This window comes from Peromyscus leucopus, chromosome 19 (genome assembly GCF_004664715.2).
Source record: "Peromyscus leucopus breed LL Stock chromosome 19, UCI_PerLeu_2.1, whole genome shotgun sequence".
Lineage (NCBI taxonomy): Eukaryota > Metazoa > Chordata > Mammalia > Rodentia > Cricetidae > Peromyscus > Peromyscus leucopus.
The window spans coordinates 3,265,269-3,278,469 of NC_051079.1; the positions used below are offsets into that span (position 1 = coordinate 3,265,269).

The 13,201-nt window shown below is 46.8% G+C and overlaps 1 protein-coding gene across 1 annotated transcript in view; it reads left to right on the forward strand.

The window, feature by feature from the left end:
- Lama3 (laminin subunit alpha 3) overlaps nt 1-13,201 on the forward strand; it is a 226,397-nt gene that overhangs the window by 179,168 nt on the left and 34,028 nt on the right. The window contains 8 exon segments of the mRNA XM_028876683.2: nt 1,591-1,707; nt 1,790-1,969; nt 3,486-3,628; nt 6,634-6,804; nt 8,086-8,237; nt 8,381-8,543; nt 8,954-9,087; nt 10,762-10,906. Of these exon segments, the coding sequence (XP_028732516.1) occupies nt 1,591-1,707; nt 1,790-1,969; nt 3,486-3,628; nt 6,634-6,804; nt 8,086-8,237; nt 8,381-8,543; nt 8,954-9,087; nt 10,762-10,906 (1,205 nt within the window).

Below are 13,201 nucleotides of genomic sequence, written 5' to 3' on the forward strand. Positions count from 1 at the left end.
CATAAAGGACATGTCTGCACTCATGGTTTATGTTATCAGTGCCGTGCATTTACCAAGAGTCCTAACACAGCCCCTATCCATCCTGCATGGACTTGACTCAGGTCTCATACAGAATGCTAGCCTTCCTTGGCTGACTTCTGAGGCACTCTTAGTTAATCCACTGGTGACCCCGGCAGTGGGAAGCCACGTATGAAGGCCGTTCATTCCAGGTTATTACAGCAACTGCTTCAGGATACCAAAAGCCCTAAAATCTTAGCAACTGAAAGTGTCCAAAAAAAAAAAGGCTAACATGGGCCATGAGAAAATTTTAAGCATCTTTGGTAGTTTTTCATCTTATGTACTTAAAAAATAATTAAATTGTCTTAACATGAGATGTAGCTCCAGGGTAGAGGCTTTGGGACACAGGGATAGAAGCCATCTGAAACTCAGCAGTCCCCAAGCTTTGAAAATGCTGCCCTTGAAATGTTATGGTCTCTCCCAGGAAGCCATGGCCAGGCGGGCATCTGGACTCTCCGTCCTCGCTCGGCTACCCTGTCCATTCTGAGGGGTAGATGAAGACAATGTAAATTGCTTACTAAATATTTTTGAAAATCAAATGCACAAAAAGTAAAACCCTGACAAAGTATGTTCTGATGTGCAATCATTAATCAACATTAAGATGGTAGGGAATTAGGTCTGTCTTCATTACACAAGTTTAGAGTTGGATTGGTATGTTTGTGGTTGTTTGCTCGTCTATTTGTTTTTCATGGCTGTGAACTGATCTTGGGGCCTTGAACATGCTAAGCATGCCCTCTATCAGTCCTCCTCTCTGCACCTCTTCAGTGCTAGGGTGGCGTGGCTGTGGCAAAGGTAGGTGTTTTAAGTATGGTGGAATACTGACCATGTTGCTAACTAAAAGAGTCCTGGAGTCATAAAGAGCCATGTGTCACCAGCATGGTGTTAATACACTGGCCAGTCACTTCCTACATCCCAAAGATGGCTGCATTCCAGCCAGGGATGTGGATTTGGACCATCTTGTTCGTCAGTTTATTTTTGATGTGTCACTTGGAGCATCTCTGGGGAGAACCCTAAAGATGGGTCCTTTCATTGTTCTGCAGGGGCAGAAACAGACATCCGCTTTGTGTCCTTTGCGTGAGGCTCTCTCAAGAACAGTCTTGTCTTGGCGCAAGGCATCTTTTCTGCATCATTCATTTGTTCACTCCAGCATTCATTCATTGAACAAGCGTTCAGTAGCATTAAGTCCCAGCCAGTGCCAGCCGCACACTGTATGTTAGGACACCCCTTCGGCAAGCTTCCTCTGCTCAGGTCAGAGTAGAAGTCCAGCTGTCCCCTGATCTAGTCTGCAGCTCTCCTCTGGGTGTGTCCTTTCAGCTGGTCACCACAAGGCTCTGGTAACTGCTCTTCCGGCCTCTGTACCCAGAGCTGTGGGGCTGGCCACTGCAGGAGCATCTGTGGGGTGGTGACCAAGGTACACGCGTACTCAATGGTCTGAAGACACCGCCCACTTCAGAGGCCACAAATGCCCACGGAACATCCAAATCCATGAAAAAATTGCCTCTTGGTGTTTTCTCTCCTCCTTCCTTCCTTTAGAAGTCGGCCCAGCTCTCCACAGCCTGCAGCAAACCCTGAACACCGTGTCGGTTCAGAAGGGCCTGCTAGATGCCAACCTCACTGCCGTCCGTGATGGTCTTCATGGATTACAGAGAGGTAATGTCACCCTGGACCCCTGACTGTAGTTTCTTGGGAAGAATGCTTCATGTCCTTATGCCTCCCTATGTGTGTGCACCAGGTGATGTCGACAGTATGATCAACGGTGCGAAGAACATGGTCAGGAAGGCCAATGGTATAACAAGCGAGCTTCTGGACGGGCTCAACCCCATCCAGACAGATTTGGGAAGAATTAAGGACAGCTACGGGAGCACACGGAGTGAGGACTTCAACAAGGCTCTGACCGATGCCAATAACTCAGGTATGAGGCATCCTCCGGGCAGGGTGTTTTAGCTGTGTTCTCCATTGCTAAGGCCTCCATCCATTTCAGTTCCTTTTTGGTGAAGTCTGACCTCAAGTTAGAATCGTGTGATCAAATAGCAAATGGTCTGTTAGAGAGACAGGGAGTGTGTCTTCTTTCCCCCTTTTGTGTGTGTGATGTGTACGTGATGTATGTGTTTGTGTGTTCATGAATGTATGCAGGTCAATAGTCTCCAGAAGTTCATGTTAAGTATATTCTTCAGTCATTTTCCTGTCTCTCTCCTTTCTCTCTCTCTCCCTGAGACAAGGTCCCAGTGTATATCCATATATCCCCAGCTGCCCTGGAACATACATATCGGGCTATGCTGAGCCCCTTGAGATCTACCTGTCTCTGATTCCTGAGTGATAGGATTGAAGATGTGTACCACCGTGCCCTATGTTCTTCCTGTCTCTTAAGAAAGTGTGTGTGTGTGTGTGTGTGTGTGTGTATGCATATATATGCATGCATATGTCAGAGCATGTGTGTGGAGGTTGGGGGACAGCTTTTTTTATTTATTTTTGTTTCTTTCTTTGTTTTGGTGTTTTTGAGATAGGGTTTCTCTCTGTAGCCCTGACTGCCCTAGAACTTGCTCTGTAGACCAGGCTGGCCTCAAACTCAGACATCCTCCTGCCTCTGCTTTCTGAGTGCTGGGATTAAAGGCCTGCGCCACCATGCCCAGCCAGAGGAAGGTTTTGAGTGCTGGTCCTTGCCTTCCTGTTTGTTTTGAGGCAGGGTTGCTTGTGGTTCACTCTGTGTGCACCACACTAGCTGGCCTGTGAGAAGCTGGTGAGTCTCTTGTCTCTGCCCCCGCCCCCCTTCTAGGAGCACTGGTATGGTGGGCTCACGCACCGCATTCAATTTTGGATTCTGGGGATTCAAACTCAGGTCCTCATTCTTGAACAGCAGCTGATGTCCCCACTGGGCATCTTCCCAAGCCTCCACTTTAGTTTCTGAGACAGGGTCTCTCACTGAAGCTGGAGCTTCTACCTGGAAATGACGCAGAGTAGCTGGCCAGCGGTCTCACCAGTCTCCCCACCTTTCAGTGCTGGGCACACACTCACACTGCTGCGCCCAGCTTCTTCCATGGCTCTGGGGTCTGAACTCCTCTTGTGTGCACAGCACTCACTCTGCAGCTAAGCCACCTCCCCAGCCCCAGAGTGGCCTATAGATTTTTATTTTACTTTATTTCTTTTCTTTTCCTTCTTCTTTTTGATACTGTGGGAGTTCTTAATCATGATATATTAACTTATGATTGCTACTAAAAGATAAAAAAGAAATATTTTTCCATATTAACCAAGGAAAATAATTTGATATCTACATCATTACAGAAATCTATAATGAATTTAGGAGAGTCTTGCATGATTATGATCCATCTTGTTCCCAGATTGCCAGAACAAACATTCCCATCAAGAACGTCTGCATTTAACCTTTTCTCAATGTACTGTGTAATATTTCCATTTTCTCATTTTGCCAACAGTAAAGAAATTAACCAAGAAGTTGCCTGATCTTTTCATCAAGATTGAAAGTATCAACCAGCAATTGCTGCCCCTGGGGAACATCTCTGACAATGTGGACCGAATCCGAGAACTCATCCAGCAGGCCCGGGACGCTGCCAATAAGGTGGGTGTTCCCAGGCTGCCAGAGCGGCCGCTAAGAGCCGCAACACGTTCGCAGGACGTACAGGAACTGGTGCTCTGTCTTCTCCCAATTCTAGTTAAATGAAGTTTAACTGCCTTTTGTCACCTTTCACGGTGTGCACGGCCTTAGTCACCTAAATTTGTGGCTTTATCTGCACCTGAGGCTGTTCCCAGGCTTTGAGTTCACATAGGCCAAAAGGAGGTTCTCTCAGGCCTCACTTTGTGGATGGTAATTGCAAGATTTAGTGAAGGCTCTGTGGTCAGGACCTAGTCTTTCACAGTTTGAAAGTGTTGGAACCCACCTTTGTTGAGTTGGAGGACACAGATGTGTTGTGTCTGTGACCCCAGCTCTGTCAGGATGAGATGGGGTGGGGGTTGGGGGTGGGGGTTGGGGGTCGGGGGGGTCACTGGGACTTGACAGCTGCCAGCCTAGCCCCAGGCTCAGAGAAAGACCCTTGCTCAAGGAATAAGCTCTATAGAGCAGGACATCTGACCTCCTCTTCTGGCCTCTGCTTACATGCAAGTACACACCTGGTACACACGCATGCACACTCACACACATCCATACACACACGCACACTCACACATGCACACATGCACACTCATACATACATACACACATATACATGCACACACACCATATACATGTGCACACTCATGCATACACACATACACATATCCATATACACACATGCACACTCACACATGCACATACAAACACTCACACATACATATACACGTACACACACATCCATACGCATGCACACACACACACTCACATACACACATACACATATATACACACACATGCACACTCACACATGCACATACAAACACATATCCATACACATACATGCACATATACACACCCTATACAAGGGATGCTTGTTACAATACACTTTATATAATCATGTTTTTATTTTTAAGAAAAAAGCTAACTGCTTACAGTGCTAAATACTAATGAGCTGGACTCATGCATATCACCCAGATCAACCTACAAATATAGTTTCCAGTAAAGAAAGCAAGTTATAAAAGTGTGGTCAGATAGCATTCACAAGAAACAATTTAAGTGTGATAAAGACAGCAGTTGTAGCTGACAGGTAAGCAGACACAGCTGTAGTCGTAGATGAGCAGTAAAAATAGCAAACCCTCCCTGAGCATTTGCATAAGGCTCCAGCTGCAGGGTGGTGGCTGCTGTGAATGAGAGGAGGCGGCAGGCACAGGGCTGTCAGGGATGTTTCCTCTCTCAAGGTGAGGATACAAACGCAGGGCCGCAACCTCCATCTTTTACCGTCCACACAAAGTATCTTCTTCATTTAAAACACAAGCGTGGGTTCACCAGGGGACAGAACGGCTTCCCAGGAGGAGACCCAGCGGTGCTGTTGGGTCTCCTGGAGGGCAGATGGTGAGTGGACGAGTCTTGATGTGAGCTCACAGAGCGGGTGAGAGGACCCTGGCCTCACCATCACACGTCAAGATGCCAGGAAACACTAATGCGTGACAGAGAGAGCATGTGGCAGTGTCATGTGGAGGATCATTCCAAGATGGTTGTTCTTTGACTGCAGGAGGATGTTTCTTTTCTGTGGTTTGGACTGGACCTGCCCTGTGGTGGTCCACAGACAGTGCTAATTAGGTGACTCTTGCTGACGGTTCGTAGGATCTAAGTAAGCAGTAATGCTGGGAAGTTTCAGTGCTTTGAACTGCATGTGCTTGGTGGACTTCCATTTCATACAGCTTCCTCATTACACTTTTCTAGTAATTTTGATGTTACAGACGTATTGGTTCATGACCAGCTGGAGGTGGAGAGCTGGGCAGGGCCTCCATCACACAGTATCTAAGATATACACATAGTCTTAATGCCTGTGTGTGCCCACGGTACAGAGGCCGGAGGTCTTCCTCGGTTGCTCTCTACCTTATGTTGTGAGACGGTCAGTCTCTCACTGAAGCTGGAGCTCGCTGGCTCATTTAGAGCACCTGACCGGCAAACCCACGGCTCCTCTGCTGTGCTGGGTTACAAACACACATCACTGCTCCTGTGTTCCTGTGTTGATTCTAGGGGTCTAGACTCAAGGTCTCATCTTGCATGACATGACTGACTGAGCCATCTCCTCACCCCAGTGCGTGCCTATTTCCAGTCGGAATGTCTGTGATAAATGTAGGCACAGTGCATAACATACTCATTGGCAATCCATTCCCTTCTTAAAAGGACTTGAAAGAGCTGGGTATTGTGGGCCATGCCTGTGACCGCAGCACTTAAGAGGTGGCAGGAGGGTCACAAATTCAAAGCCATCCTGAGATGTAGAGTGCACCTGAGGCCAGCCTGGATCACATAGATCCTATCTAAAAAAACTATTTAAAATATTTAATGTATTTTAACCATATGCAAGCACTATTGTAAGTGGTTCCATGAGCATTAACTCTGTGAACATTAACTCCGTGAGCACTAATTGTAGGGTAGGAATTACTGTTACTGTTACCATCATCATCATCATCATCATCATCATCGTCATCATCACCATCGTCATCACCATCGTCGCCACGAAAGACCAAGCTCATTTCTTAATAGCCCTTAGCCAATTCACATTGACAATAGATGGCTCAGCAAACAACTTTATGAATTTATAACCTGGGTCCAAGCTGGGTATGGCAGCACAGCCTTTAATCCCAGCACTCAAGAGGGGGAGGCAGGCAGATCTCTGTGAGTTTGAGGCCAGCCTGGTCTACAGAGTGAGACCTTGTCTCAAACATATGTGTGTGTATACATATATGTGTATATATGTGTGTATGTATGAATATGTGTGTGTATGTATGTAAAACACAAAAATTAACCTGGGTCCAAGAGATGTTACCCCTCCCTGATGCTTATCACAGGAGCTGGGACAAGCTGATGTGTCCCTGAGAAGGATGGCTGCGGAGCTCCCTCGCTGAGCACGTCCTATTTTTCATAGCTGTTTGACACCGCGTTCTTCCATCTTACCCTTCCTCAAGGTTGCAGTCCCCATGAGGTTCAACGGGAAATCTGGTGTCGAGGTCCGGCTGCCAAATGACCTGGAAGACTTAAAGGGATACACGTCTCTGTCTCTGTTTCTCCAAAGACCTGACCTTCGGGAGAACGGGGGCACCGAGGACATGTTCGTGATGTACCTCGGGAATAAGGATGTGAGTGCTGGTCAGACTTTGCTCGTTTTACTAACAGGGTGGTTTTGGAGGCCACCAGGAGACTCGTGACATAACTGAGTTTGTGACCCTGCTGTCACCTCCTGGGTGCTGTGGTGGTGCCAGGAGAGACCTCTAGTTCATCACAGATGGAAGTCACTGATGAGAAGCCTCACTCAGTGGGCTTAAGATATAGGCACACGTGTGTACATGTGAGCACACGCATGCTTACAACTGTAGGATTAGTTCTTTCTTCCCAGGAAGCAGTATCAAGGCTCTAGAAACTAGAAGTGGCTGCTCTTCACCACACTGTGTCCTGTCCTCTTCCTGGGAAGGCCCAGCCACAGATGTCTCCCCAGGCCGGAGGGGTAGGGACCATAATATAAATGAGACCCGGAAGCAGAGCCTACCTCTCTATTGCCCATCCTTCACCCCAAACTCATGAAACTGCCACCACCACAGGCATTGTCAGCAGGTGACTTGAGTGTCCCATGGGTGCTGAGCAGGTGGACCACTGTTTTAATTATGTGCCACAGTTGATATTTATGATAAAATAAATTTACTTAAATGCTCTGAATGCCAAAAAACACTTTAAAAAGGTCCAGATTGTCAGTTTTAATGTCTATCTATCTATCTATCTATCTATCTATCTATCTATCATCTATCTATCTATCATCTATCTATCTATTCATCATCCATCCATCCATAGATGTCTCTTCCTTATGGTTCTCCCATTCTAATAGAGAAGAAAGCCACACTCACTGACTATGGGGAAATGTCATAGCAGAGGCTGGCACAGAGTGCTAAGAGGACATTGCATGGCACCCAGAGAAGAGGTGGTTTATCTCTCTTGCTGATGAACTCCAGTGAGCAGCTAAGTCTGCTTGCTCTGTGGTAGATGCTGGTGAACGATTAGATTGAACAGTGGGGGAATCAGTGACCCAGTCCACTAAAACACGAGGGACAGCCCTGGTGTTATTACTCAAGTGTGCTGTTGTGGCCTTCAGAGGATATACCTTATGTGTTCTGTCTTCCCAAGGCCTATGGCATAAGGCCCATTATTTTATGTAATAAAACATTTGGGAACCTCTTGATATGGAAAATGAGTTTGTAATGTTTGAAAGGCTCTGAGTTCTTGTCACACCTATGCTCTGGGATATATCTGTCTGTCTTCTGAATCCCTCACTGTCTTAACCCTCATGCTTAGACCCTGTTCTAGAATATCGTTTTAAATGCTGTCTCATTTTGAACAAAAAGAGTCTGAGGTGGCCTTTATGTCTCCAGGCCTCCAAGGACTACATCGGCATGGCGGTTGTAGATGGGCAGCTGACATGTGTCTACAATCTGGGGGGTCGGGAAGCTGAAGTCCAGGTAGACCAGGTGCTGACTGAGAGTGAGAACCAGGAGGCAGTTATGGACCGAGTGAAGTTCCAGAGGTACGGTGCTTTCATGGACGCTTGCTGCTTGTGAACTTGACCAGCCTCAAACTCTTCCATGGATGTTACACAGCTGTGCCCTTAGCATGTTGGCTTTGGATTCTTTCACTTTTCCTACAACTTTATTGTCCAATTTTCAACAGAATATATCAGCTTGCAAAACTTAATTACACCAAAGAAGCCACATCCAATAAACCCAAAGCTCCTGAGGTCTATGACTTGGAGGGCGACAGCAGCAACACCCTCCTGAATTTGGATCCAGAAACTGCTGTGTTTTACGTCGGAGGTTACCCACCCGATTTTCAAGTAAGGATCAATGTGGACTCGTCGAGTGAAGCGCTTCAATTCTGGTGTGGTACAATGACTTCATGTCTCTGTGTTAACCAGTTCTGTACAAAATGAATTACCCGTATGCTCTTAGAGTACACCTAGTGAGAAGAGCTGAGATGTATTTCCTTTGTCCACTGTTTTAAGTTTAAGAGAGATAATTTAATGTACTGTATTTATTAATATTAATAATCACCCCCATTTTACAGATGAAGACACTCAGGCAGGGGAGATTAAGAGTTAGCCTGGGTAGAGACAGCCCTTACATGTCAAAGTCCTGAACCACAACCTTCACCCCATGCCATGCTCACTGTTGAAAGTCCTGGCGCTGCCTGGCCAGTGTCCCTTCCTGTTCAGCTCATGGAAGGTTTGTCTTGTCTCTCTCACAGCTGCCTAGCAGACTGAGGTTCCCTCCATACAAAGGCTGTATCGAACTGGATGACCTCAATGAAAACGTTCTGAGCTTGTACAACTTCAAGACAACTTTCAATCTCAACACAACTGAAGTGGAGCCTTGTAGGAGGTAAGTGGAGTCTGGAGGCCGTTGTTCCTAGCGCTGGGCTGGGCTCTGCTGCCACATCCACCATTGGTGGGCAGGCAAGGTTGTCGGTGTTGTAGTTCATTGCAACTGCTTACTTCCTGTTTGCAGACAACGCCACCATGCCACATCCCTGACATCGCAGGACCGGTCTTGCCCTAGTTTATATCAGGCATCAGATTAGTTTTCTCCGTTTTTAAAAGCTTGACCCTTGGGGACCGTGCGATGGCTCCATGGGTAGCAGCATGTGCTCCACAAGCCTACGGACCTGGGTTTGATCCCTGAGTCCACGGAAAGGTTGAAGGAGGAGCCAAAGTCGTGAAGTTGTCCCCTGATCTCCGCGTGTACCACGGTAGCACATACACTCACATACATAATGCACATACATGATAATAAATACAATTTTCAAAAAATGAGCCTTAAATTTTTTGGTGCCTCCTGCTACAAAAAATACTCAATTTTAGATTACTTAGGCACATAATTATGTAATTCAGTTTTAATAACAGTAGTCTACAAAGCAATTGACTTTCTGTGTACTTGCCTTCTGAAGCTATTTGAAAATTGCTCTGTCTTAGTCAGTGTTCTGTTGCTGGGAAGAGACACCATGACCACGACAACTCTTATAAAGAAAGCGTTTCACTGGGCCTGGCCTACATTCAGAGGTTTAGTCCACTATCGTCGTGGTGGGAAGTGTGGTGGCTCACAGGCAGACATGGCAGCACACTGGAGAGGGAGCTGAAAGTTCTAGATCCAGGTCTGCAGGCAGCAGAAAAAGAGAGCGGCCACTGGGCCTGGCTTTGAAACCCCAAACTCACCCGGTAACACACTTCCTCCAACAAGACCACACCCCTAATCGTGCCACCTCATAATGACTAAATATTCAAACATTTGAATCGATAGGAGCCATTCTTATTCACACCACTCCCTGCTCTTTTGAGCTCCTAGCCGTCTCTATAATTTAAAGGACTTGAGATGTTCCTGTTGTTATTTAGAAGCTGACACTGAAAATTAATAATTTCTTATAGTTGGCCACTTTCTCCTGAATACACATCTCTAGAAGATGTTCTCTCTCTCTCTCTCTCTCTCTCTCTCTCTCTCTCTCTCCCCCCCCCCCCCCGGGTTTACATGATATATGTATGTGTGTCCAGGTATGTTCATCCATGTGTACACATGTTGGAGACCAGAGGTAGACATCAGTCTTTTTCTCTATAACTCCCCCACCTTATTTTTGAGTCAGGGTCTCTTTCTGAACCTAGAGCTCACATTTTGACTAAACTGGCTAGCTAGAAAGCCCCCAAATTCACCTGCCTCCACGCCCCCCCACACACACCTGTACTAGGGCTACAGATGTGTGCTGCTATGCTCAGCTTTAACATGGGTTCTGAGCATCACAACTTGGGTCTTCGTACTTACGTAGCAAACACTTTACCCACGGAACAGCCTCTTCAGCGCAGGGGTTAAGAGCACACGAGGAAGGAAGGCTGGCCGACATGCTAACCGTGGTTCCCCTTTTCCTACACAATTGTGTAGCCTGTCAATGACAGCCTCCCAGCCCGTCATTCCTTGTTCCATTGTTCAGCCAGCAGTGCCCCGTGTTAGAAACACACCCGCAAGGTGGCCTTTGATGGCTGACCTCTAACTTCCGGTTGGTGCTGACAGGCGGAAGGAAGAGTCGGACAGAAACTACTTTGAGGGTACAGGCTACGCCCGCATTCCCACGCAAGCCAGCGCCCCCTTCCCAAACTTCATCCAGACCATCCAGACCACCGTGGACAGAGGCTTGCTGTTCTTTGCCGAAAACCAGGTAATTTACACCAAGCATCCAGAAACCACGTGAATATCCACTGTGTCTAGCAATCTCGGGGTGACTGGGCTATTGTACAATAGCTTGGCAGTGTGACCTTGGCCCGTCCGTCTTCTTTCTGCTGAGGTGAGTTTTAACGAGAACAAAGGACCAGGGATTGGACAGTTGCCACCCAAAGGAGACAGGATTCTCCTCCTAACTTATTTTCACATCCGTTTCCGACTTTAAAATGGTGGCTTGCCTGCTCACGTCTCACTCTGCTTTAAACAAATGAAGAGCTCCTGGGGTCCCCCAGTCTAGGTGGCTGGACTTCCTGATGCTGTGACCTTGGTCCGGCTCGTGGCAGCTGTGGGGATTGTGTCTTTCTGAGCCCGCAGCCTGGCTCCCCACGGCACGGGAGCTACTGTACTTTGAAACAGCCTAGGTCAGAGGCTCACGCTTTATTTTTAGTGTTTTTCTTTATTCTTGAGGCCTTTATACTGTGTACAATAATATAATCAAATCCGCTCCCCTGTTTCCCTTTCCAACTTCCTCAAATCCCCCCAACATGGTCCCCTCCCAATGTCATGGCTTTTTCTTGATAACTCACTAAGTCCAACTAGTGCCGCCTATGTGTGGGGCTGTCCAGTGGGTTCTGGAAAATCTAGCAGTGGCCACATGTTCAAAAGGAGAATATTTTCCTTCCCCTGGCAGCCATCAGCTGCCGGTATCTACTCATTAAGGGACGCCTTGCCGTAAGTCTGGCAAAGATGACCCCTGAGCCTCTGTAGTCGTGAGGGGTGGTGGTGAGAAAGATGCTCCCTTAGGGCTGAGCACTTTCTCCTGTTCTTAACACTTTGACCAGTCATGTATCCCAGCACTGGCAAGAAGAACCACTCTGACCAAGGCTGAGAGCGGCCTAGGTCTGTGACCATAAACACAAATATTCGGAGGCAGTCTGACACTGTGACCATTTAGCAAATAATATATTCTGTTGAAAATTAGATAATAAAGTTCTAAGAAAAAATAGATAAGGAAGTTGACCTCCCAAGCCGGCGCGGGCTTTTGATCAGGATTATCCATAGCCACCGGGGAAATACAGATGCTAACTACAACATCCCATCTCCTTCCAGTCAGAAAGGCCATCGTCGGCACTACAAACAACAGCAGGTGCTGGTGTGGCGGTGGCCACAGGGAACCTGAATGTTCTGCTAGTGGAACTGTCAGCTGGTGCAGCCACCTTTGAAAATCAGTGTGGAGGTTTCTCAAAGAAGAAAACAACTAAACCAGACATAGAACCGCCAGCCGACCCCGCTATACCAGAGGGTCATTCTTATATTTCTGAGGGTAGATGTGCGCAAGGTGGACGTCCACTCATGATTGCAAGTGCCCTCGACTGCTTCGAGGAGAGTGGACATGCTGTTCGCTCTGGTTCTGCAGTAATGGGTCTTCTGTTGGATCCACCTCCAGAACACATCTTGTATACTTGCAGTGTTCCAAAAAAAAAAAAATGTGTACTAGGTCACCAGTCTGAGAATGTGTGGATGATATTCAGCTTGAGATTTTCCCCAAACTCATCTGCTGCCAGATAGGAACAAAGCCTTGTCTCCACTCTTCCTTCTGAGGTTGGTTTGGCCCCTAAGCTCTGAAGTTTGGAAGGGTCCCAATCAGTCTAAAGGCTGGAGAGAGCAAGGCAGTTACCCAGTGTCTCCAGGCTAAGGCACTTGTATTCCAAAACAAGGTCTACTTTGTTCTGGTGGAGGATCTTTTTTTTTCCCCCAAAATGCATAGGATGAGTAGTGTCCCACATTTTGGATTGTTTTTCATTTTAGAATATTTGCATATACATAATGAGGAATCTTGAGGATGCTTAGTGCTCAGGTAGCTTTCTCTACTCCAGGGTCCAATACCAGGAAACGATGGTGCCCAGTTTCAAGCCTGGCTCTTCCCACACCAATTAAGGCAATCAAGACAACCCCCATAGACATGTCCAAAGGCCAAACCAGTGTAGACAGTCAGTTCCTCATTGAGATGCTCTTTCTAGGTGAATCTGGGCTGTGTCAAGGTAAATATGAGCTAACATCACAGGACCCAAGTGTAACATGAACTGAATGAACGTTTCATAAACACACATTGTATACATGTAGAGTGAAAGTAATTTTATGCAATATATTTTAAACAGTTTTGTGCACAGAGCAAAGTTTGTATGTCATAAACCATCAGAACTGTGTTGTTCTGCTGATAATGAAAATGTTTTGATCTTGAAGCATTTCCCATTTTGAATTTGGGGCTTGGGGGATGCTCAATTTATTTTAC